This window comes from Danio aesculapii, chromosome 14 (genome assembly GCF_903798145.1).
Source record: "Danio aesculapii chromosome 14, fDanAes4.1, whole genome shotgun sequence".
Lineage (NCBI taxonomy): Eukaryota > Metazoa > Chordata > Actinopteri > Cypriniformes > Danionidae > Danio > Danio aesculapii.
The window spans coordinates 33738241-33765103 of record NC_079448.1 but is presented as its reverse complement, the minus strand read 5'-3'; the positions used below and the strand labels follow the sequence as shown (position 1 = coordinate 33765103).

Genomic DNA, 26863 nt, shown 5'->3' with positions numbered 1-26863 from the left:
TTGTACATTAACACTGTTCAATAGTTAACATTAGCTAGTTTAACTAAAGATTTTATTAATCTTAGGTCATGTTAATTTCTTATTATTGTCAGAATTGTTTTATTAAATGAAGTTAATGATAGAGTTCAATCCATTAACTTAAGTTTACTAATGTGACTTTATTGTAAAGTGTTACCTATTATATTTTATAATCATTTTGCAGTTTTATTAGATTGAAACATTTGTTTACTCTTAACATGTATATACAATAAAGCAATACACTCTAGCATTTTTTTGTTGTAATACCTGTAAAAGTAACCTTTATTTGCAGCTTGGGTATAATACTATATACCAGGGGTGCCCAAACTCAGTCCTGGAGGGCCGGTGCCCTGCAGAGTTTAGCTCCAACCCCAATTAGACACACCTGAACCAGCTAGTCAAGCTCTTACTAGGTATACTGGAAACTTTCTGGCAGGTGTGTTGAAGCAAGTTGGAGCTAAACTCTGCAGGACACTGGCCCCCCAGGACCGAGTTTTGGCACCCCTGCTGTATACCATGATAATCACAACAAGAATATTTTATACCATCACAAGCCTATTTGTGTGTTTTAAATGATTGTTGATTACAAAAAACCCATATAGACAGGTATGCAGCAGTGAACGTGATTTTACATTATTTTTAATTTGACATTGTTTAACTACCATAGCTAGCCCAGAAATATAGAACAATGATAGACAATCACAAGGTCTTGTATAGACTTTTTTAAAAATAAAATAAAGGACGTGATCCTTTAATTTGCTTGCTTTAGCTCAGTAGTTTACACACTGTCATTCTGAAAACAATTTTTTTTAACGCAAATACGCTTTTAAAAAGGATTAGACAGAGAGCTTATAGACAAACCTTTACAATTCTTTACATTGTAAATAAACCGAAACATAAATAGAATCAAAATTTAAGTGTCAATGCATTGTTCTCATTAAAATACCCATTTCCTCATTCGCTGAAAATGGCAAATGAAGCAGACGAGGCCCTGCTTCCTCAATGATTCTAACGCTGCCCTGTCCACTCTGTCTGTAGGCCCAAACCTGAAGAAGCGCAGCTCCTCCCTCTCTCGAGTGGGGGCTAAAACACAGCCCGCCACCAAACCAGAGAAATCCACTGCAGATGAATCAGGTGCTCAAGTACAAACCGGGACGTTTTACATGTGCCTGTTCGCCGTTTACTAATACATAAGCGCAATTGTGTTCGCTTCAGTGGTCCGCCTTGCTTTTGTATGAGTGTCAAACAGCAAAAACTTGTCGTTGTTAATGAGGGATGTTGTGGGCGAGAGCATGGGGTTTACAAGGTTGCTTTGTGGCTGTAAACATGCAGCATCTCTTTCCCTGTGTTCTCTTCTTGCCTCGACCTTACATTGGTGCATCATTTCATTGTTCATTCAGAACTGTAACCGTTTGCTAATGTTGATGCTGTTTTGTCCACACATGAGTTGGTGCTTGTTGCCGCCTTGAGCTTCCAGTTCGTCTTAACCTTTCCTTGTTGCTTCTTCGTTCTCTCAGGGAGTTCTCGCTAACTGACCTACTCACCAGGAATGAGCTCTTTGTGTATGCTAATACAAAGTGTTCTTGTTTGTGTGAATGTTGTTTTTCTTCCCATATGACATTAACCATGGAGTCTGGCCCCTAGTGCCGTGTTTGTTTTCAGTGTTTGTGTTTATCTGTTGTCTTTCCAGGTCTAAAATTGACTGGCTTTACATGAACATATTTCTTTGTATTGTATTTAAGTTCTCATTTGATTGCCTAATATTTTAAATTCCTGTTTGCTATGTAGTCTCCCTTGAAAATGAAATGGCCTCTTGATATGTGTCTTGTTGGGCCGAGTTTTCTCATTATAGTACACACTTTTGTAGACACCATCGTTCGCTATACTGAGAGTAATACCTCATTACTGAGCTCCCTTAGTCACAGATCAAAAGCTTGACAACCTCACCCCCTCTTCACAAATAGGAACACATCTATGCAGTGCCAAAGGGGAAAAGGAAATAAACGGATCGTTAAAAACATACATTAAGTTTATTATATTCCTTCAGTTTTGAGTTTTAGTTTTTTTCTCCTCCCCACTCTGGTTTTGTAACTCTTGTTACAAACATAGATCTCATGATAGCAAGAGCTTTTTGAGGCTGTTCTACTACAGTTTTGCAGTATTAAATTATTTTGGTTTCATTATAGTTTTTGTTTTCCTACTAATGTTCTGTAAAACTGCAGTAGAGACCAGATTGAAGTCAGATTTCGACCTGAAAACTTTTTACATTGTTAGAAGTCATGAAATGCAGTTTCAGATTTTACCTTTGAAGTGTACACTGTAAAAACAATCTTAAGTGGTTAGTGGGAAAAAAAAATTATCCTCAATTTCTAGTGGTGTAACAGATCACAAATCTCACGGTTCAGATCACTCTATGGTTTTTGAGTCACAGATAGGATCGTTTTTCAGATCGGTAAAAAAGGGTGGGGACAAATGTCTTTTGCTTTGCATTTATGCAAAAATATAACTGCAAAAACCATTGGTTTTAACAAACAGAACTTAGAACCTGTAATTTTAATAAAAACAAAAATCAAGAAAGAACCATCTGAAAAAAAGGAAAACATTCAATATGAAAAATGATCTTTGCTACTGTTGCTGATAATGCTAAATACAGAAATCTAACATCTTGTACAACATATCATATTTGTTTTCAATTAGTGATTCAACAATTCACACATAAAACTTCATGTTTCACTATAGGTGAATCATTTTTGAAAACCTATTCAGTGACATAATTTGATGGTTGTTTGTCCCCACCTATTGGTTAAACAATGTAATTTCTACAACATTCACCAGCGTCAAGTTCCATTAAACAATGATTTTAATCTTTACCATAAACATCAGTGTTTATATCTGAACTATAAACTGTCCTCCCAACACTTCTGTGGTATTTAATTGTTTGTAACTAATTGAAAAAGTGTTAAAACTGAGTCTCTCTCGATCAAATGCTGATTTTAATGCAGCGCTTTGAAGAATTAATAAACATATGCAAATCATTATCATTTATCATTCATGTTGCATGGGTTAGAATTGAGATCATGATCTTTTAATGTTTAATTGTGCAACTTTACACTGAATGCATTAATGCAGACTAAACTAACATTGACAGAAACACCTTTAATAACCTAAGCATTTAGTTCTCACCACAACTTTATTTTATCATCATTATATTTTACAGGAAAGCCAAAATGCTTTCATACACATGATTTGAATGACGCGGGAGGTGTTCTCTCTGCAATTGTTATAAATGTCGGATTAGCCTACAAGTTCAAAAAAAAGTTATTAATCTGCAGGTCACGTGCATTCCAAACGGTGGCTTGTGATCCGTACATGATCCGTTACACCCCGCTCAATTTCACAGGACGTTACTTCTTCCAGAAAGGGAAGTAAAAGGCCTCTGCTGTGCCAAAATTACTGCACCATTTCCAAGTCCTCCTTTACAGCATGTTGTGTGCTTTGATGTTGGAGTACTATAATAGATGTGTCTACTGTATATTTGAGCCCAAGTCAGATCTAGAGGAAGAAGAAATTGAAACAATCCAATCACGATTAATGCAACAGCGCTTTTGTTTGCATATTTGCTTCAGATTTGAATATAGTTTTAGTACTACTACTATCTCACCCAAAAAAGCATGGCACCGTCATATCTTTCAGTAAATCAAGTGATTAACTCATAGGCATGGATTGTTCAGAACACACATCCTGGATGAGATGACATGAAGGTGTGTTGAGAAGAGTCATGACCTTTGTCACTTCAAAATAAAAAAAAGGACTTTCAGAAGTGTAGAAAAACCTAAATTGTTTAATTGTAGATTATCTTGTATGTGTTAAAATCAAGAACAACTAGATTCTCCATTTCATGACCCAATGTTTTTCCTGATCTATTACTAACAAGGTTTAGCTGTATACCTCAAATTTCAAAGCAAGCATTTGACTCTGGTCTGACAGATCTCAAAAAGCTCTTCAGTCCTGGCTTTGTTTTCTCTTTTGTTCTCACTTCCTCTTCCACAGCCCTGGTCCTGCACCCAGTCACCTCTCTTTTACCTCACTAATATTCTTTTTGTCTCTCCAGCATTAAGATTCTCACCTTGATTGCATCAGCCATCCACTGTTTGCGTTTGAAACACAATCACTTTCCTCTTTGGTTTTTGTGTTGTTTCTTGCATTTGAAATCACATTGGTGTCATTCCCCTCTTCGTTCTCCTTTTTGTTTATTCCTCAACCTTTTTCTTTTCTTTTCCTGTTTGTCTGCTCTGTTTTTGGTGTCTTTACGGGCACACGTGTCTATAGCTCGCCGTTCGCTGGCTGCCCCCGTGGACAGCGGTGTCCTCAGTCGGCTGCTCACACCCACCCAGGCCTCGCTAGCTAGAAGCAAGAGTGCAGCGGCCCTGTCCGCCGAAGGAGGCGACGCTCAAGGTAACAGTAGAGAGAAGCAGAGGCCCAGCTCACACCAGAAACTCCACGTATGCGTAGAAATAAGACGCTCTGCGGGGTGCTTGGTTGCCGTGTTGTATAGGGAATGCTGGAGTGATGTGGCTTGAACTACTTGCATTGAGTTTTATATATCATTGGTATTGCTGGTAGCCTTTTCTAGTGATGCACAGAATTTGTTTTGAATTTATTTAACCAGATTTCAAAATCATTAATAAAGGAGAAGAATTGTCACAAACTGTTACGTTAACCAAAGCAGCGTGCATGTGAATTGATCTAGGTTTAATTGGATTAAATGTTGAGGCTATCTGATGGTGTAATCTGAAATGAGCTAGCATTTACAGCTGAGGCCCGTGCAACTTTGTGTGATTCACATCCAGAGAAGCACTAGTGCACAATGCACTTGCTGTACATTTAATATTTGTCCATGAGGGCATTCTGTGGTGAAGGTGAATCCATCAGTGTGTTAAGCATTAATCGATGCATTCAGAAAATAGATTAAATGGAGATTGTCTCATGTAGATGCAAAATTTTGCACAGTTTGTCATCAGATGGACCAAATGCCAACATGATTAGATAAATGATTACATATTTATTATTTAGTTTTAGTTAATTAGTTTATTTTAATTATTTTTTTTTTATTTTAACTCGTGTTATTATGCAGTATGTTCTTATCTATATCAATCTTGGCATGAAATAGCCATAAGATGCTGATTTGGCAACACATAAACAAACAAACCATGATGTTTACATAAATGACCTCACACAGTTAAACATCAGATGGCTGAATTCAGTCACTGAAATGCAGCCAAATAAACTGTCACACACAGCATTTCAGCCTTTTAATTTCTGTGCATCACTAGTCTCTACCCCGCTTTCATTTTTAAACGCACTCGCACACATGAAGGTTTGCAAGGTGTTCCAGGGCTATTGCTGAGAGATCTTTTGTAAGCTGATTAGCTGAGTGTTTCTGTGCGTGAGAAGGAATGAGTGGAGTGAATCTCTCCCTGCTGTCACTGCTGCAATCCCCCTCTGATCCACACAGACCTGCTCACGGCCCCCGCGGACCTGCAGCCTCACCCTTATTACCTTTGGTTCCCAAAGCTACCAAACCCACTTTAGATTCCCAGCAACCTGTAAAGGATGAGGTTCAAATGCTCATCAGTTTATTGTTGACATGATACTTTGAGCATTTATGAGGGTGATAGTATCCGAACTGCTTTATTGGTTTTTAAAAATAGACAGAGAGATGATTATGAATCAGCAGCTTATGGGTGAATTATATTTATAGGCTTTCCATGATGATAATAGTCAGAGTTAATTATGGTGGGTTGTGATTAGCTCAGAAATCCAACTGTCAGAGCAGAGCCATACTTCAGGTTAGCCCTTGCCTCACCTCACTTCACCTCTCATCCAGCAACTGATATTGGCCATCACTTTTCATATCTACTGTAGAGAGCAACAGTGACCAACAATACTTTTATTGTTTTTATTTCTCATAATTTCCTCTAGAGATTTTTAGCTCTAAGACCTTAACTAAACCAAAAGGTGTTCAAAGCTGTATTAAATAAACTTTTTTGTATGATTTTAAAGTCATACATGGAATCCATTTACTTTATAGTCTATACTTTTGTGCCTTTTGGTACAATTGACATTTTCAATGCTAATTTTTCAGTTAAATCCTTTTAAACATTAATCCATGAACTGTATATCTCCCCGACTTGTCTTCTGCTTACATGTACTATTGTTGAACCCATCATAGGGGTTCTGTGTTGAAAGATTTATGAGATATTAAACATTAATTTCTCTAATCTAGAGAATTTAGTAGGATTTTTACTTTGGAAACTGATTTCTATTAGTTTTAGCTATTGTGTATGTTGAAGTCACAGTTGGCCTTGAGCACCAAGTCAAGCTTTTGGCCATCTTTAGAAAACATTAGGCCAGAGGTTATTTCCAATAGAGAGTATTACAGGATTGCTTATTACATTCTTACGTAGATTTTTGAATGCAGATAAAGCTTTGAAGACACTTTTTTAGCTAGATATTTCAGATAGGTTCATATTTTACCACCGGAATGGTTGTAATATTGTTCTAAACTGCGTTTTTGGAGAGAAGCAACGGGAGCACTACTTATTTTTCCAATAAACCGTCCTTTTATATGAAAAAGAAAAGACACTGTTGGGTAACAGCACCTTAGGGACCAATCTAAATCATATGCATAAGTTGGAGATGGAGGCGGTTTAACATCAGCTTTGGCTTGCTGTAGATGCAATGCTCTCAGTTAAAAGTTTTGAAAGATGGAGTGCATTTTGTTAAATCTAGCATACTAGAATCACAGCAGTATGGTGCTTGCTTGGTGAAGTCATGGGTGTGCTTTAACATATTGGTTGTATGTCCCCTGCCGTGTCTCTCTCTCTCTCTCTCTTTCTGTCTCACACCCACCAATCAAAGCCAGTCTTCCTGAGGCCATCAGTGTAATCAGCAGCAGCTACCCATCAACCAGTGTGACTGATCTAACACACACCAATGTTTTGTGCTTTTATCATCCCTTTTTCTCCTTCCTCTTTCTGTCCCTTTCTCTACCTTCGCTTTGCTCACCCACTCGGCTGCTTGTGACGTCCCTTCCCTGCTGTCCCTGGCTGTGCACCACTGACTGTGTCCTTTACCAGAGTCTCACCTGTGTCCTCGTTCAGCATCTGCAAGCCCCATGCAGCCCTCGGCCCGTGGTCCCCTGCGCAGTCGCAGCAGCGACCGAAAGAAAGGCCCGACCACTTCTGTATCTGCAGATGCCATCTCCAGTATGACGCAGGTGAGCAGATGATGCATGTCAACTTCCACTTTCAAATGGTTGGTGATTGTTCAGTTTCATTTCACATGACGCTCACCAAGGCTGTGTTTGTTTAAACAAAAATGATAGTAATTACAATAAAATATTTTAAAACCATGATATTAATATTATAGGCCATTTTGAGGGATGTAAACAAAAACAAGGGTCCCTGTATTATCCTGTTTTACATTTTTAATTTCTTTGTTATGATAATTTTGTTGTTGTAATGTTATGATAGGTGTTTTAACATGAAGTTATGATTGAATCGCCTCTTGTTACAGTTATGTAATAGTTTGATAACAAGCAGGAAATGTTCATGGACAAATGACATCACCACATTAAAGTGGTCTATAGGTTTTTTTTGAGAATAGCCATAGAAGCTTCTGTTGTTTATTTACATTTGAAAATACAGTGGTCCCTCGCTGTAATATGTTTCACCTTTTGCAGCCTTGCACTTTCGCGTATTTTTTTTTTGCAATTTGACATGCTTTTTTATTACAATGCATTGTGTTATGCATCCTGATTAGCGCATTGTACAGCACAGAATGCGTTCAGCTTGGAAAATTTACATAAATCTTCGATTGCTACCACTGTGACTCTGAAGTGCTTTACTGTATGTTTGTAAATTTTCTCCCCAGAAAACCCCATAATGTCCACAACGGTCTACATCCTCAAAGACATCTGCGGTAGCACCCAAAAATAGAATTGGGATTGGGCCTTAGCCTATTGTGGGTTATTTTTAGAACGTAACTCCCACGATTAACTTGGGACCACTGTATAAATAATTTAATGATAGAAAAATGTTATAAATTTTGAATTGTTAACAGTTGCTTAAAGGGGCTGCACAATATTGGAATTCTTTTTATTTTTCTGTAATAAATATTGCGATATGAATACACTTTTACAAGCTGCTTTAAATAGATTTTCTTGAATATGTTTTCTGGGAAGTCTAACAGTATTCAAGTACAGAAACTGAATAATCAGGATACAAAAAAAAAAAACTTTTCTTACATTGTTTTGTTTTCACCTTCAGGACAAATTAAGTACAAATTAAGAGTTTTTTCTTGATACAATCTAAATCATCTGCTATTAGTAAGTACGATAATCTTATTTTTTTATATTAGATATTTGGACTAGAAACAAGACAAATTCTTAGTAAGAAATCTTTTTTTTTTTTCATAAATTGTATATATTCTGTATAAATAATTAAATACAATTAATCTTTGATACACATCCAAACATCGTAATTCTTTGAGCTTGAATACTTTAAACTCTCTTGAGCTGATCAGTCACAGGTCTTAAAAACGCATGTAAATGATCAACTTTAAATCTATTTTGGTTAAATTTAGCAGTGACTCCACAAATCAGATGTGTTATGTGGCTTCTGTTCAACTATAATTCAGAGTCAACATTACATATCTTGCAATGTGACTATTTTGGATACACACATTGCAATGTCGATGCTGAAATTGTATATTGTGTAGGTCTAGTTGCATAATATTCTTTGGGAAAGGTGCATTTTTTAAGGATTCCTGAATGAATAGCAATTCATAATTAAATAAAATTGTGAAATAAAAGCAGTAGGAATCATTATTATAATCAAACTTTTTAAAGTTTTTAATTCTCAGATGAAACATTTGTAAGTCATAAAAAATGTATGCTAGTGTTTTCTGAAATTTAGACCTCACAATTTTTTTAAAAAGCACAACAGCTTACAGTTCAGTATACATGTAATTTAATCTCCAGATCCTCTACAATCTCATTACCAGGATAATGTAACAGAGCTCCAGGACCTGTGTGTTGTTGGTTCTTAAGTGCTTTAAAACAGTATGTACTCATTCAGAAACTTCACATATTATGGTTTGCTTTGCAAAACAGCTTGGATTTATTCCTGACGTTAATCAATGAGCTGTCTGTTCTGAATCACACTGATCCCGGCTTAAGATGTGCCCTCTTCAGCACACATTGGAGAGAGACGGGGAACTGGATTACTTCAGTCACTCTGACTTAATACCACGATATTTTCACTTCTCACTTGAACAGTGTTAAAATAGTGCATATTCTGTGCAGATGCATAAGCTTAGCCAAAGCTTTGGAAGCCCTGTTGAATGTACTTAACAGGTCACCCAAAAATGTACCTGTTTAAATTACTTTCTTTCAGACCGTCCAATATACAGGTGACTTCTTCAGTACAACATAAAAATGTTAAGTTGAAACAATGTTATACAAGTATATAATACAGTTGTATAAACCGTATTAATAACTGTTTCTGGTGATACATTAAGGTTTTATGAAGCAAAATAATCTGTCTGTGCAGGAAACTGAACATTTCAGTGATCACAATTAGTGTATACTTACAACTTTATATAAAAGTATGCTTGTTTATTAAAGTATATAAGCTCTTCTCACCCTGAACTTTTGAAAGTTAGTGTATGATATACAGTTTCACACTGTAAATAACTCTTTTATTCATTTCTGAAGACAATTTTTAAAAAGTACATTCAGACTCCAAACAACCATGATTAACTTAGTTTTTGGAAATATTTAAATTTAAATTAATTTGCAGAACACTAAAGCTAGCTAGTTCTGGTCTGCATGTCACATTCATTCCTTCAGACACAGTTAAAAATGTAGCATTGCCTTACATTAGTAGCCTGTCCAAGAGTGTGTATGTGTGTGCGTCCCAGAGAGAAATGAAATGAGAGCTTGCAATGTTATATTCACTGGAGAAAGATAAATTGAAACTGACATGTTTCCCTCAGATATTCATACTGTACTCTAGCTTTTCCAGTAGCTTGACCTTATAGCTCTAACTGACCTGTTTGAGGCTCATTTAGAGGGATGTTCAAGAGTGAGTGCTGAAACTATGGTGTATTTAAGGCTGGCAGGGGAGGGTTTCCATTAAAAGACATCTCCGTTTATGAGCCCGTTCATTTGTCCCAGTGACACCTTAAGCATGTGGACGCAAGATTAAAAATAGATTGAAAGGACTTGTTTACCACCCTCTGATGATAGCAGTGAATAACTTACTGAGAAATATATGTTTGATTATGAGTGAACAATGATTTGTCAGCACAAAGTAAACAGGTGCCTTTCAAATATGAAGCTCTTCCTTTTGATCAGAATATCCATTGCTTTCCTGAAGTGCTTTATTTTTCATTTGAAACAGCAGAAAGGTGAGAAGGAGAAGCGCTTCACGTCACCAGTAGGAAAACGCCCTGCTTCTCCTTCCAGTCGTCATCGATCTCCATCTCCTGCTCCCAATGCTAGCAGCACCACAAGAGCGCCATCACCTGGAGCAGCCAAGTAAGACCCCTGATATCAGTTGTAGCCTGTAGTGGTTTCACTCCAAACCGATACTGCAGAGTGACTTGATTTCAGATCTTCTCAAGTAGCATCTCACCATTGTTTATAATGTTAATGCGTTTTTTTTAACTTGTGTATTATGTTTGTCTCCTTCAGGCAGAGTCCACGCAACCGCCCTCCTTCCCCTAGCGGTTTGAAACAACGTCCTCCATCCCCTCAGCCTTCTGCCACATCTAAACCTCCACCCATTCAGAAAGCTGCTCTCACCCCCACCGGCCCACCCACCCTTCGCAAGAGGGACTCCAAGCCAAAGGATATGACTCCAATGATGCCTGTAGCCCCATCGTCTCCAGAAACCAGCACACCCAGTCCGGTACCCGCACTCGCACCGGCGCCCAAGACCAAAGAGGGTGAGTCAACGCAAGAACTTAAATGTAGAGGCACAGGGAGAGTCAAATGTAAGGAAATGTTAAAATAATGATTTTGTAATGGTTAATTAAAATTTATTTCAGTCTCTTTTGTGTATACAGAGTGCCGATTCTGATGCTTCAAGCTTAATAATGCCTAAAGCACATGTTTCCTCTAAGTATGATACTTAATTGGAGATCTCAACTTACCTAAGAGAATAAATGAAGGATGTTGCATATAATCCCTTAGACACGTCTTCATAACCAATTAGTGTAGACTTTCAATGGTCAGACGCAGGTTTACAGAAAATAATAGATAAAACATGTTTTAAAAAATTGGTAAGAAATGACTAGCAATGCAATTTAGAAACATTGCAAATGATGGAAGAATTCAACATGTCTCAATGAAGAAAAATGTGGAGCAAAGGCTAAATTTGATCCATAAGAAATTAAAATGCACACCTTAATACATTGCTTCTTAAAGGCAATAGGCCTATAAACTACTGTTTATGGCAATAACTAGGCCTATATTAGAAAAGTTATATTAGTACATGAGTAAAAAATAATTGTTTAATTAATATTTCCAGCCAGGTTTTAGTAAACGTTATTGAAGCAATATTATCAAAAGCACAGAACTTTCAGTTCTTGTATGTAAAAAGGCCTAAATACATGGAAGACCATTAAAATATTTGCTCCTATCCAACTATTGACAGCAGCACAATAGACACGTTTCCACTATTGCGCCTAAAGCGAGCGAGTCACGCCAGTCGCGTTTCCACTGTCACTTCCTGATTGGGCCAAAGCGGGGCTTTCTCGGGGCCAGCGGCCGGCCTTTTTTGGTCCATCGAATACCTTTGGCCAAAGAGGGCCAGCTGGGGATTCGGGGCAGAGTGAAAGGAGAGGCAGACTTTGCCCGAGTCTGGTAAAAGTGGCGTGATATCATTACACTAGTTTTCCAATGCACACGAGTACATGCGCCAAACAAATGAATAAATAAGGGAAAGAAAACATATAGCCTTGTTGGCTTGGGGTCTTTTTGCTTATGATCGCCCTTTTGTTTCCCTTTTAAATGTAAGGCTGTTGCATAAAATAATAAAGTTTTAAGTTATAAGTGACTTTTCTTTGCTGCGTCCTCCTCGATGTTTCAATAACGCATAATAATCTTTACACCATAATAAAGACACAGCCGCCAGTAAAGGTTGTCGTGGGTTTTTGTCAAGTTTAAAAGGTGTGTTTGTGCGAGATACGTGCGCGTTATATGCCTGTATGTGAATGTAAGACGAGGCAAAAGAGCGCTCGCTTTACAGCTCTGTTGATGCCGCAAGCGGCTTTTTTCTGTTTTTATTTATTTTGGAGAATACAACAGAAAGATATAAAACTTAACAAATTATGTATGTATCTACTTTTGTAGACTCAAAATAATAGTGTCATATCTAGATAAAATAGCCTAAGCTATGTTAAAATAATTTAAAGAATTACAAATATCGGATATAATAAAGTTACATTAAATAAATAAACCAATATAAAACAAACAAAAGCTAGCTATAACAATGTAGGTATATACAATACATAAATCAAACCGTTTTAAAGCCATATTCAACTTTAATTTTACAAAGGCCTCTCTAAAAAAACATTTTAGATATTTTCTAAAAACAATAAACACCAGAGGAGGTTTGAAATATTATTTATAAAGTATTTGAATACGATGATATTAATCAAATGGTGCAAACAGAGCATTTTTTGGGTGAGTGAAAGCAGAAACTTCATTTTTTTCTGTCATGCAGGTCAGCGCAGCGCCGCTTTACAAACGCATCGAGGAAAAATGCAAATACAAAATGTGTTCTGTGTCCTCAAACAAGTGTTTATGATTTTATACGATGTGGTAAAGTTTAAAAATGAAATTTTAAATACATGTAGAGCTTTATTAATGAAAAGCTGCTGAGCGCAACGAAATATAGGCTAGGCTATATTTTCTTACTTGCTCTTATATGCTGAAACACTTAACAGTTTCCTTTACTTAAGATCACAGAATAATATGCAACATCTGTAAATAAAGGGGAATTACATATGAAGTGTCATATAGCCTAGGGAAATATTAATACGTTTTAGGTCTCTCCGGAGCATTTGGGCTGAACGTTTGATGACGTCTATGAAAACGAGGATGTTATAAAATACATTTCATACAGAGTTATTACCGGAGAATTTCTGTGGTTTTATATTGTGAATGGTGCACTGGGTCCCTCCATTAGTGGTGAGACCACTTGTTGCACGATGCCAACAGTCAGTCGGCGAGTAAATGAATATAATGAATGAAAACACACCGGCCTGTGCGTATAGACATAATATAATGCTGTAGAGTAACATGTCATTTGTTTGTTTCGGTTGTCTTCATTTTACTCGTTTCGTGATGATGCGATGGTGTGCTTTATCTGCTTGATTCCCGCTGAAGTGGGCGGGTTGTATGGTGTTTGATTTGGGGGATGTTCTGGGCGGCGGGTTTGCGTGATGCGGTGCGAGCTGCTAGCCCGACAGTGGAAACGTGACATGATTTCGGCCTCACTGCTCAATCTCCCGGCCGATTGGCCCGACCCGAAAAAAGCTTTGGCTCACACTGGCCCGACAGTGGAAATGCGGCTAATGATCGCAGTACTCCGGACAGTCACAGCAGCTCGATGAGAGAGTGGGGTTTTCTTTACTGCACTATTAATTTAACCTAACAAATATACAGCTTAGAACATTACTGTGCCTCTCGTGATCCGTTTTCTTACTCACTTATTCACTTTCGTCGCCATGGTTTCCAGGGTATTTTATCTAATTCGCGGGTGTCACGGCACCACTATGAAGAGGCCTATCTAGGAGAATCACGGAGCTTTCGGGAGAGGCCATGTAGTTGGATAAGACACTAGATAGCGGCGATCACTCTGCTCGTGTCGCAGCAGCTCAAAACACTGGATACACAATGGTTGCACTTGCAACAAAGAGATCATTACTCGTGCGAATCAGCTAAATATGCTGTATAAACTGTATATTTTAGCTGTGTGTCGTTAACACTGCACATGTTGTAACGCTGCTTAGCGCGCACATGCGTGTTCCTCTCTGTGTAATCTCCTAAACAAACACTTACGATCAGTTAATGAGATCGGCCAGATTGGTGGTATAAAATGGTGTTGTTTTTTTTGTTTTTTTATAAAAATTATTGAAATGCTTGTAGAAGGTTTTAAAGGGGAAAAGAGGGCTGTGAGCACAATCTCTTTTGAATTAAAAGCGATTGGAAAAACTGCAAAATATGGATCAAAGCCTAAAAGCGTTTCAAAGAGTTATAAAAAAATGTTATGTCTGGTATTTAGAGCTGATATTTCACATACACGCATTATAGACTTATTTTGCAATCTTGTAAAAAGGGAATAATAAGTCCCCATAATAGGTGGAAGTAGGGCTGCATGATATTGGGGACAAAATGAAAAAAAAAAAAGCGTTATTTTTTTTTTTTTTTTTATCTGTGATTTATATATTGCTGTATGAATTTAATTTCACAAGATTTCTATTTAGAAAAGAAACTCACAGTTTTACATTGATTGTGATGATTTTGTAAGGTAGTGCACCTGCATAAATTATACAAAATTATATCATTTAAAGCACAGATGAAACAGTAGAACAAAAACAAAACTGAAATAAACAACACTTTGTGGTTTTTGGTGGAGTCTAACAGTATTGAGATATAGACATTTACTATCCAAATATAAAATAACAGTGTCTTTTTTTAAATAAATATATAATTTATATATTTTTCTTCAATGTTATGTAATTTATATACTCTTCTATTTATAATCCTATTAACCCGATCAATTGAATCTAATCTAATTTGTTAAATCAGAAAACGTTATAAAGCACTGTAGCAAATTTCATTCATGTGTTTAATATGAAATGAGCTTTGAAAATGTTTCTGGGCAAAAGTGAGTTACACACGCTGCTGTCAGGTTTATTCTCAACACACACACACTGCCCTCTGCTGGAAACACATCGATAGCAGCAATGCCTTAAAGGGTTTGTTCACCCAAAAATTAAAATTATGTTTTTGATCATTTTCATGCAATTCCAATCCCCTGAAACCTTCGTTCATCATGTTTAGAAGACAAATTAGGATATTTTAGATAAAATCTGAGAGCTCCCTCATCCTCTATAAAGAGCAATTGTCCTGAGATGTTCACTGTTCAGAAAAGGAACCAAAAACATTGTCAAAACATTTCACGTGACTTCTGTGGTCAAATTGTGATGATACAAAGCTAAAGGAACACTTTCAATCCAAATTTTATTTGTGGGTGCACTAAGCCATCAAAAAAAAGCACTAAGCTTTTTTTCTTTTTTAAATATTTCCCATTTTATGTTTAACAGAGCAAGGACATTTTCACAGTATGTCTAATAATATTTTTTCTTCTGGAGAAAGTCTTATTTGTTTAATTTCTGCTAGAATAAAAGCAGTTTTTAATTTTTTATGAACCATTTTAAGGTAAAAAATATTAGCCCTTTTTTTCGACTGTCTACAGAACAAACCATCATTATACAATAACCTGCCTAATTACCCTAACCTGCCTAGTTAACCTAATTAACCTAGTTAAGCCTTTAAATGTCACTTTAAGCTGTATGGAAGTGTCTTGAAAAATATCTAGTAAAATATTATTTACTGTCATCATAACAAAGATAAAATAAATCAGTAATTAGAGATAAGTTATTAAAACTATTATGTTCATAAATGTACTGAAAAAAAATCTGCTCTCTGCTAAACAGAAATTGGGGGGAAAATTAAACAGCAGGGTAGATAATTCAGGGGGGCTAATAATTCTGACTTCAGCTATGATGTGCATTGTTACATTTTTATAATGAATGTGTGTGTTTTCAGATTCCAATTCTAAAGCCATCGCAGGAACCAACTCAGCTGCTGAAGCTTCAAAAATCCTGGCGGAGAACCGACGTCTGGCCCGCGAACAGAAGGAAAAAGAAGAGCAGCTCCGCATCCAGAAGGAAGAGGAGGAGAAGTGCGTATATTTGACTTCCTTTAGTGTTGTGTTTTAGCATATAGCTGGTGATAGAACCAAGCATGCAATTATACACTAAACCTAAAGTCATTAGACTGAAACTTCCGCAGATGTATTAATTATATTGGGCTAGTATATCTGCAGAATAATAAACATGGAGACATAATAGTTTAATAGTTTAGTTAAAAACAAATGTATAATACCCAATTCCTTTTGTCTTTGCCATGATGACAATATGTTATATTTTACTAGTTTTTTTGCAAGATACTAGTATTTTTTGTTGACTTGGAGTGGTGGACTTGAGCAGACTTTACTGTGCATTGATGACCATCAATGACAAATTTAAAGTGATGACATCAGAATACAACTATTTATAATTCTAAAGTTTAGTTATGTTTGCAATCTGTCATACGCTTGCAATCTGTCTTTGACTAAAGTCAGACAATTGTCATTATGAGAGTCCCTCTTTAAATTCAATGTATATAGGCTAGAGTAGTTATACTGACTCTGTTGAACTTTATTCTCACACACAATCTGTGTTTGATATGAAACGTAAAACATATCAAATGCTTATCCACGTTGCTGAGAAATGTATTCAAAAACAATGTAAAGGCTTGTCCGACTGCCTTTATGCTTCTCTTCTGACATTGAAATGCTGAATTAAAATCGTGTGGGGGGTTAAATCGAAATATTTTACCAATGTTAATATTTCTATAGGGGCTAATTTTATTTACCTTAATAATATATATATTTTTAAACAATAAGAAAGTACTTTCTCCAGAAGAAAAACATATTATAGGAAATACTGTGAAAATGTCACTCTGTTAAACATCACTTAGGAAATAATTGAAAAAGAATAAAATTGCACAGGAGGGCTATAATTTTACCCCTCAACTGTACATGAAATAATCTTTAAGCTCGAATGAGGCCCTGTTTACACTAATATGTTTTAGTTTTAAAACTGCATTTTAGAACGAAAGCGATCCACCTCAACACTGGCGTTTCTGAAAAGCTCTCCATTTACACTACACCAATAAAAACGCACATCACATGACCATGCGTCTGAGCTCCATGCAGTCAGCGGAAGCTCTGAGCACACCTGCCTGGCTGAGAGCAGCCGAACGTTGGCCAGTCCATCCCGAATCTGCTGCTAGATTTCATTTCTCTGTAGTTGTTAAACATGATCTATAATTCATCTTGTGTAGTAGACCTATATTTAACGACTGGGTCTTTTGAATCTATTAGCCTACTTGTTCTTAGGTAACGTTGTTTGTAATTTATGTAACCACGTTCACTGATCCCGCACAATTGACCGATTGCTTGCCTTTATTTGCTATATTATATAAACTTATTATACTATATACTTTCATAATTATTATTATTAAACGTATAGCTTACTGTGTATTATATCCAGCAAAAGAGACAGCTATTTCTTATTTCACCATGCATTTCCTCTGATAATCTTTATTGTGTGCATATAGCTTGACATTAAACACATATTGCCAAAACCGCACAGTGAGCCTAATGTTTCATATTTGTTAATGAAAATGACAGGAGGTAGTTATTAGGCTGTTTTGTTATAAATTTTCATATAGTGAAGATGACAGTCATATAAATATGTATATGACACCTTAACATTTTTGGTGTCAGTTATGTTTAAGTTGTTAATAAAAAAAATTAAAAGAGAAAGGGCTTTGTCACGTTTTAATTTTATTGTTAAGTGAAACAAAGCCAGGGTGAATGATGTTCTAAAAGTACACTGCTGTTACATTTGAAGATTTACCGATGTGTCCTCTGGAGTTTGTTATAAACTTGCGAAATCTTAAAAGGAAAGGATACAAGTCTTTGTATATGATATAAAAAAAAAAGCCCCAATCAGGTAGAGGAATGTTTGCAGCCATGACTCTGTTTTCAGATGTCTTCACTATCCCCCATCCACACTGACATGGAATTAAACGCTCCATTTTCAGGGCTCGAAAACTCCAGGGTAGTATGGACAGAAGGCTCAACCATAGCAGAACTTGTGCGTTTTAAAACTAAAACATATTAGTGTAAACGGGGCCTGAATCAAACGCAGGCAGTTTTGTTTTTCTTGTGTATAAGAGCAGGTGAGGCGTGCGTATATCGAAACCTCGAGTGTGTTCAAACTATTTCCTTTTAAAATGAGCCTGATGTATTATGTATGGACAGGCTGAGGAAAGAGGAGGAGAAGCGTCTGGCGGAAGAGGAGCGATTGAGGCGCGCAGAGGAGGAGAAGAGGCTTGCGGAGGAGAGAAAGAGAGAAGAGGAGGAGCAGACTCGTTTAGCGGAGGAGGAGAAGCAGCAGATGGAGCTGGAGGAGCAGCAGAGACAGGCTGAGCAACAGAAAGAGGTTTGTTAAAAGTCAAGCGCAGAAAGCCAGAGAGCTGTTGATTGTGCAGTTTGAATAAATGACTCTTTGTTTGACGGATGTCAGCGCGAGGAGGCTGAAGCAAAGGCCCAAGAGGAGGCCGAGCGGCAGCGGCAGGAGAGAGCACGCATCATGCAACAAAACCAACAGGAGCGCATGGAGAGAAAGAAGGTGGATGTGCTCATATGACAAAATATTACACAGGGGCCATTTCAGCTGGCAAGATACTTAAATACTTTCTCTCTGCTTGTAGAGAATTGAAGAAATTATGAAGAGAACCAGAAAAACTGACCAAATGGATTTTAAGGCAAGTTTAAGAACTTACATACTATAACTTATGGCTTATATAGTGGTGAAGTGTGATGTTTCTGCCTGTTGTTCAGTATTTCCACTCCCAAGACATTTTAATTTTCTCTGTGTGTGTTTTCTTTCAGAGTGACGATGTGGGAGGCATTCCTGATGAAAACGGTGAGGAGTCTGAGGACCAAATAAACTATGAAAACAAGGGTTAGTATCTATATGTCAGGATCATCCTACACTTGTTCAGTATATCTGATTTTGCTGTTTAACACAATACTTCGCTTTAATAAATTCACACACACTTTGATTACTCAGACATATCCTGATTTCATTAGTCATGATAACTTGTCTTCATTCATTTCAGAGAATGAGGCTGTGGAGTCAGAATGCAGTGGTGAGCAGACAGAGGAGCATCACTACCCTGTGGAGGAGACTGGCCCTGATAGAGAGGAGCCAGCTGTCAACATCAACACACAAACACATGCCGATAACAAGGAGAACAGCAATGGACCTAGCACACAGGATCCCTCAGTGGACAGGTACAAAAATGCCTTCTATTACCATCCCATGTCATTTGTTTTTGTGTGCACATTACCATACATTACAGTCACAGTCAAACACACACCATTTGAAAGCACACTCCATTTGATAGCATGCACAAACATTAGGGAGTGACCTGTACACTCATGCTTGTTCAAAAATTCATCCTGGTCCATTGTAAAAGTTATGAGTGATGAAAAGACTGTATTTTAGGCCTGAACAATACATCATTTGAGAATCGAAATCACAATGTGTGCATTCGCTATAGTCACATCGCATGATTAGATTATTTATTAAAGATTGAAAGATAAAGATATTAAATATGATTTTTTTTGTTTTGTTATTTGAACAATGATGACCATGTTGTTTTATGCTTGATCTTTCAATTTCTGTACTTGAATACTGTTACACTCTACCAGAAAACCATAAAGCCCTGTTTATTTATTTACTTTTGCTTGGAATTTATTATTATTTATGCAGATGCATATAAAAAGACTTGAATAACCAGATCGATCTAAATCAGAGGTGCTCAAACTAGGAACTGCGGGTCAAAGTTGGTCCGTGGTAACCTTTGATTTGGCCTGCCATCCCATCTGAGAATATATGGGATGGTTTAGAGATTATCAATTCAAATTTAATGTAAGCCTTTGTTTGTGTTTTTTTATTGTAAAAGCTAACTGATAATACACGCTTCAATTAAATGGTGTAAATAATCAGATTTTACTGTCTCTTGACAATGCAGAGACTTTGGTGAACAAATCAAGTCAAAGGCAGATTCTGCTTGACTAGCATATTCAGCAATGAACTCCACTGTGTTATGATTTGTGATTGTAAATGTTTATTGCTGTAAGTTATCATTTTAAAGTTATACTGCATTAGATTATATGCTCATTATACTAAAATTTAATCCCATATATTCTCAGATGGGATGGCAAATCATGGGCCAACTTTGACCCGCAGGTCCTAGTTTAAGCATCTCTGATTTAGATCGACCTGGTTGATCAAGTCTTTTTCTATGCAGCACATCTGCATAAATAATAATAAATTACAAGCAAAAATAAACAGTACAGAAATAAAAGATCAAGCGTAAAATACAATTTGAAGTAATATTATCTATTTATTTTGAAATATTATGAAATAAATTAGGCAATTACCCACGGCAAATTTAATGTAATACAGATTGGTATATTTATCTTTTGCCCACGGCTCTCAATGATATTTGTTTTTTGACCCTTTATACTAAAAAGTTTGGGCACTCCTGATCTAAATTAAGGAAATCTTTCTAAATAGAGCTATTCAAATAATCTGGTAAAATTATATTCTATATATATATATTATATTATATTTTGTATATTTTTTCCCCAATATCGTTCAGCCCTACTGTATTCGTTTAAAGTAAAGAATATTTTAATCTCCTGACAAAAGCACTTGTCATCACAGCCTTTTATCATTTTTTGTATGTAGTTCATGTTCTATCTTGTCCATTTATTGTTGACATCTTGTGCATAAACAAAATGAAAAACTATATAAATCATGTGGGATCTGTCTTTACACTTTCTGCACTGTTACATGTGTATATATATATAAAGTCTACATTGAGTGTGAACAGCAATTATACCTTTTAATTTTGTGTTGAATCTCCTGCAGCCCCCCTCCAAAGTCCTGTCTGATGGAGGGCTCGGAGTTTGTGAACGAGGACTCTAAAGTGAACCTGGTCCCAGGGTTGAATGGTAAAGGAGGACCCTGGAGCTTTGAGGAGCTGATCGATCTGGGTGTTCATGCAAAGACCAAACCTCTGATGGATGACGGAAGCCCTGAAGGGCCAAGAGTGGCCTTTGAAGAGAAAACCAGCTCCATTCATCCAGCTCAGCCTATTGAAGCCCTGTCCGGTGAGGCCTTCTCCTTCTAAAGGCCCATTCACACCAAGCACGAAATAATAACTATTTCGATAAATATACTTGTGTCCACACTGTCAGACAATTCTAATCTGTTTATGATTTTAATTCACATTAGTCTTTTGTAACCAGCACATATCCTCAGTGTGCTACTAGTGCATCTGCCCAGTAAATCTCCATTTTAAAAATGGTTAATCTAATCAAACAAATTTAGCGATCACAGTCAGTGTAGTTTAATCAAAACAACAAACTATTTTCCCCAGCATATTCAAAAAATGCACTAGCACTGGATACCTGAGGTGCTTTTATTTTTAGATTTCTATTTGCTTGCCTGGCTTACAGAACTTATATGTATTTTTATCATTCTTTCCCCTGGTATAACCTAATGATTTCCAGACAGAATCTTTAAATAATCTTTGTAAAGGGGGCTTAACATCAAGCAGAGCTTCTCCACAATGTCATCTGTAGCTTTAAATGGTGTCAGTCCTTTATATTACAATAGATTCTCACTGGCTGTCAGTGTTTAATCATCTATTAGCTGAGAAAATAATCATTCTGAAAGCGATCACAACAGTAGATGCTGCATCCCATTTCACATACTTATACTACGCCCTAAAAGTACATACCTTTTTTATGTAGGGAAATTATATACTTTTGAGTGTGTAACAGAGAATGCTAACTTTGGGACATACTACTTCCTCGTTAACAGATCGTTATGTTGATTAGTTACATCCCCTGTCAATTATCTCGATCCACATTTCTTTCATATTTAATTTCCTACCTTGTTGGAGAAGCAGCAGCAGGATAATCTGCCATACACAAGTCTATCGGATAATTATGCATTCAGAAGTTAATGTCCAATTATATCTTTATATTTATATCTTTATAAGTTCACATTGTTTTTGCAGATGAAATATAACATGGAAAACGCAATTTAAATATTTTACAGTTGGCTAGATATTAATTAATAGTCATTCAAGCAACTTTACCAAAGCCTCTCTACTTGACGGTTGGTCTCGTACATCCACCATGTTTGTAGTTTATTTCCACTTTGTACCTGAGTTTGTAGTTCTAATCAAATTCACGTCCAATGCTCAATGTATTGTGAGCAATATCAGCGGTTAGAATATGGACACTTCTACACTTCAAATTTTTACCGGAAATCAACAATCAGGGAACCTTTGGCATACTCTTCTCAACATACTATGGTTTAAGACATACTAATTTTATTTTCCAATACTATTTGTGACAGATAGTATGCAAATTGGGACGCAGCAGTAGATTCTGTACATCAGGGGTGTTACCTAACCCTGTTCCTGGAGATCTACCTTGATCAGATACACTTTAATTACCAAGCTCTCCTTCAGATCCTACTTAGTTGGTTTATGTGTTTGGTTATAATAGTTTCAGATATTTCATTAGTTTTAGTTTTTACTTAATTGGTTTTTAGAGGCAGATTTACTAGTTTTTATTAGTCGTCATATTTTGCAATTGCTTAGTTTTAGTTTAGTTTTTATTAGTTTCAGTATTTGTTTTAGTTTTTATTTTTCAAAATTAGGATATTTGTTAGGTGCACTATTCAAAATCATCAGAATAAATGTTGTATAATAAAACCTCAGCCATACATTTTTTGAAACATGTATTCAGAGGACACATGACCACTTATCACCTACCCCTACATCTATCCTCAAATTCAGATACAACAGCCCACAAGATAGCAGCCTTAAGTAAAATATGTGTCCAACCTGAGGCTAGATAGACAATCATCCTATGTTAGGACTGAACATACAAAATGGTGTAACCAGCAATAATATTGTCAGATAAAACACCACTATGATCTGAAAAGTCTTTACAATTATGTTTTACAACCCAACTGAAGCATGATTCACTTATTTAAATTCCATTACGACTTTCTGTGATGAAATAAACTTGCGTTCTGCCAGACCCTCTCATTTTAAGGCCCTCGGTTTACCCGCGCAACAGTTGTTCTAGTTTAGTTCAGTCACAGCGGGCTGTCATGTACTGTTTGTGTTTGATTCACTAAATCACGCATGCACAGTATTATCGGTTCACCGCTTCTCTAATCTAAGCTCAGTGTACTGATCTAATAAGTGAATAACTCAGTATATTGATTTATTTCCAGTCAGAGGGGGGTATTAGGCATATTAAAAAGTAAGTAGCTTGTGAATTAGAGTACTTGCGCAAATAGTTTAAAATGTTTCCATTCCATTTGGGTATTTCAACCGCTTCACTTAGAAGATCTGGTTAAAAAGAACGATTTGTTCGCGATCACTAATACTGAAATAAAACCCATTATTGGGCACAAATGTGTTAAAGTAATCATTTTAAGGCTCTGTATTTAATGCTGTCACAGTGCTGCTGTCATGTCCACTCGTTGTTTTTGTCGCGGGAGCAACAGCGAGGATGACTGGAGGAGAACCGACTCGATCTGGGACTAGACCACTTCAATGTGGTGATGTTATTGGCCCATGATCATTTCCTGCTTCTTATTATACTATTTCTGTAACAAGAACAACTGGAACAAGAAGCAATTCAACCATAACTTCATGTTAAAACTGCTATCATAACATTATTTATCAGAATGTAGACCTTTTTGAATTTTCAGAAGCAATAGGAAATTAAAAATGTAAAACAGGAAATATATTAGGACCATTGTTGTTTACATTCCTCAAAATGGTCTATAGCACCAGGATTACAGACTCTGAGGTGCTGTAAATAGATATGTCTAAAAGGCATACAGTAGGTTTATGTATGAAACTAATACAAAGACGAACACAAAGGATGTTTTTGCTATAATTTTAGTTAGTCTTTACACACCTGAAACTTGTCTATAGCACTTGTTCACTGCTGCTCTTATAGTTGTGTAAATTGCTTCCTTGTCCTCATTTGTAAGTCGCTTTGGATAAAAGCGTCTGCTAAATGACGTAATGACTAAATGTAAATGTAGTTACAGTTAGCTTTGTATGTACACAATACAGTTTCAGTTCTAGTTAAATTATTTCAGTTGACATAAATGATTTTAAATTTCAGTTTTCATTCTTTTGTTCATTTTCTTTAACTATAATAACCTTGGTTTGGTCAGGGTTGGAGCTGAACTCTGCAGGAAAGTAGATCTCCAGGAACAGGGTCAAGCACCCCTGCTCTACATCTTTATCATTATGGCTGTGGTTTGACCTCTGCTGTTGTTTTAAATTCAGATTGATTTTTATTCTTCTCTTTAACCTTAACTTTATAGTTATCGTGCTTGCTGTGAACAGGCTTTAAGTCCATGAAATGATGCTGTGTTTATATCAATATGACCTCTCATCATTTCTCTCATTCTTTCAGAGATGTGAACGTCAGCTCTGTTTAAGGCCGCTGATTGATTATTGCACTCCATGAGTCCCGTCCAGCTGAGCCTCAGAGTGTCAGGCTGGTCTGGAGCATCAGGGAAAGCGCACAGTGCCGCACGGCCTCTGCAGATTATAGACAGTTGGAAGACATAAGCTGAAGAAAAACGCTTCAGAGCAAACGGTAGATTCCCTCAGTGTGCTCGTTCTTTGTTTTGTCAGTTCGGTTACAATACTGTCATCAGGATTTGTTTTCATAACGTCAATATGGTAAATAATTTTGTTTGTCTGTTAAATGTGGAGCGACTTTATTTATTCATGTGGCTTCTCCACATTTAAACCGTGCACTTTTTTTTGGGCTGCGAAAATTCCAGTGCAGGGGTTCACGTTACATTCAGCTTCAGCGTTTAGTAGAAAGATCTGCTTGGTTATTGATCAAAGTTTTACGTCTCTTCATAGGACAGTCACAGACATCCTAATTAAAACCCTGTGTCTGAACTGTGAGTGGAGCTCAGGAATGTGTCCCAAACGGGAATCTGTCCTAGAAATATGAGGTTTGACGAGCTGCTGCTGCAACTCTCCCATTCTGATGTGCTTTCAATGTGACCTCAGGAGATTGTTTTTCTTCTAAGCTTCTGTTTCTCTCCTTCTAAGAAATAAACATGACCAGTGTATAGTCTTTAACTCTAGTGCAACAACTCCAGCATTCCTACTGTGCGAGGCTTGTAGATACAGACGTTTCATTAAAAAAAGCAGACGTTTACCAGACTGATTATAGTTCAAGTTGGGCAAACATGTTCATTCTGCCTTCAGCTCTAAAATTGAAGGATGACTGAGTTGAATGCAGACTCAAATATCACTTTTACGTTGTCTGTGGTCCCCGTTTTGTTAATATCCTGTTCTACCTGTACAGAAGTATGACTAGTTATCAAATACCTAATTTAAATGCGTCCTCAGTAGCTTCAGCTGTCTGCATGGATCTTTGCGCTGCATAATATAACACTGTAACTCATACTTGCACACTTTTTGCATGTTTCCGCTGTGGGTTCGACGAAACTTGAATAATTTGATGTTCTCAAATGCCCAAAGTCCCCTCAGGGTTATACTGTACTTATGTTTTTCCTCATATTACTGTTCATGGCCTAAATAACCACACTAAATTCGGATCGCTCTATGAAAATGCAGATATATATATATATATAAACTCTTGTAAGTGTTATGTAAATCAGTATTAGGCTGTTTGGCCATTCTTGTGGTTGGGAATAAGAGCTAGAAAGCGGGCTGTAATATGTACTGTAATATGACTGTACGCAGCAGGATCCAGCATCAGCACGCGTATCTCTTTTTTAAGCAGTGATGTGAGTCTGAGGGAAATGAATGTGAACTGAGGGTGCAAGCCATGTCAAGAGGGCTTTTTGATTCTGACGCTGCTGTGAGGGTGAACAGGGATGTTTTGCAGATTTGTGATTGACGTGATTTATGCAATAGATTTGGACCATTGTGCATTCGACGGTTGCATTGAATGATCGGTCTCCGTATGCTTGGAGTCGGCTTTGTGTGCTGCAGTTCAAATATTATTCGCAGACTATTTTGACCAGGCCATGTTTGTGGTCACATTTCCTTCCTTGTATCATTCCATCCTCATTTAGGAATACTCTAGATCCCTTAATGTATATTTAACGTTCCTTCTGTTGTTTTATATGCGGCTCCTTGTGTGTTTTTTAAAATCTTTTGTCGTGTAATAGTCTCTCTCAGACTCAGGCTCTTAGACTTCAGTGGAAAAGTGTTTGCTGAGTGATTTGGAGATCACTGTGACCCTTCGGTTTGGCCTTTTCGTATGTACTCGAACACTCTAAATCTCCCAAATGGCTTCCGGTTTTGGTGTAGCTGCTGCAGACTCGATCATCGAAGCTTGTGTTAGTTGCGTTTGCTTTTTAATATACACTAGCACAGCCACTTTCAGAGCAGTTCACTCTAATGCCGATGTTTAAGAGCCCCATGTGCTGCGAGCATCACAACTAAAACTGTTCTTTAAGGTCAAGTACTCGATACAGGGGTAGAATAGGACGGTGCCTTAGATGCAGAATGGGCTGTGTTTTATTTTTCGTATATATTAATACATTAACGTGTCGCGTGAGCTTACCTCAGCCATGACAATCACTCTACTCGACCAGGGTCACGAATAGGATCTGCTTTCGTTCGAGCGGTTTCTTGTCTTGAAATAGCCCTGACCACAGAATTATATTTGTAAATATATCTAAAGTGTACTGGGAAAAATATCAATTGTTAAAATAAAGTTTTGGAAGATAAAAGAAAACGCGAATCGTG

At 36.9% G+C, this 26863-nt stretch overlaps 1 protein-coding gene across 11 annotated transcripts in view; it reads left to right on the top strand.

Annotated features, from left to right (window-relative positions):
• map7d3 (MAP7 domain containing 3) overlaps positions 1–26852 on the top strand; it is a 49959-nt gene extending 23107 nt beyond the window's left edge. For 4 of the 11 annotated variants that reach the window (XM_056472018.1, XM_056472012.1, XM_056472013.1 and 1 more), the window contains 13 exons: positions 1057–1152; positions 4348–4473; positions 7158–7297; positions 10485–10621; positions 10778–11031; positions 15926–16061; positions 18252–18432; positions 18517–18621; positions 18704–18757; positions 18885–18957; positions 19115–19289; positions 20938–21179; positions 24534–26852. In XM_056472018.1, the coding sequence (XP_056327993.1) occupies positions 1057–1152; positions 4348–4473; positions 7158–7297; positions 10485–10621; positions 10778–11031; positions 15926–16061; positions 18252–18432; positions 18517–18621; positions 18704–18757; positions 18885–18957; positions 19115–19289; positions 20938–21179; positions 24534–24541 (1727 nt within the window). In that variant the 3' untranslated portion in view covers positions 24542–26852. The remainder of the gene's footprint in view (positions 1–1056; positions 1153–4347; positions 4474–7157; positions 7298–10484; positions 10622–10777; positions 11032–15925; positions 16062–18251; positions 18433–18516; positions 18622–18703; positions 18758–18884; positions 18958–19114; positions 19290–20937; positions 21180–24533) is intronic. The other 7 variants (XM_056472019.1, XM_056472016.1, XM_056472011.1 and 4 more) reach the window with 6 other exon arrangements.
• Positions 26853–26863: the final 11 nt, after the last annotated feature.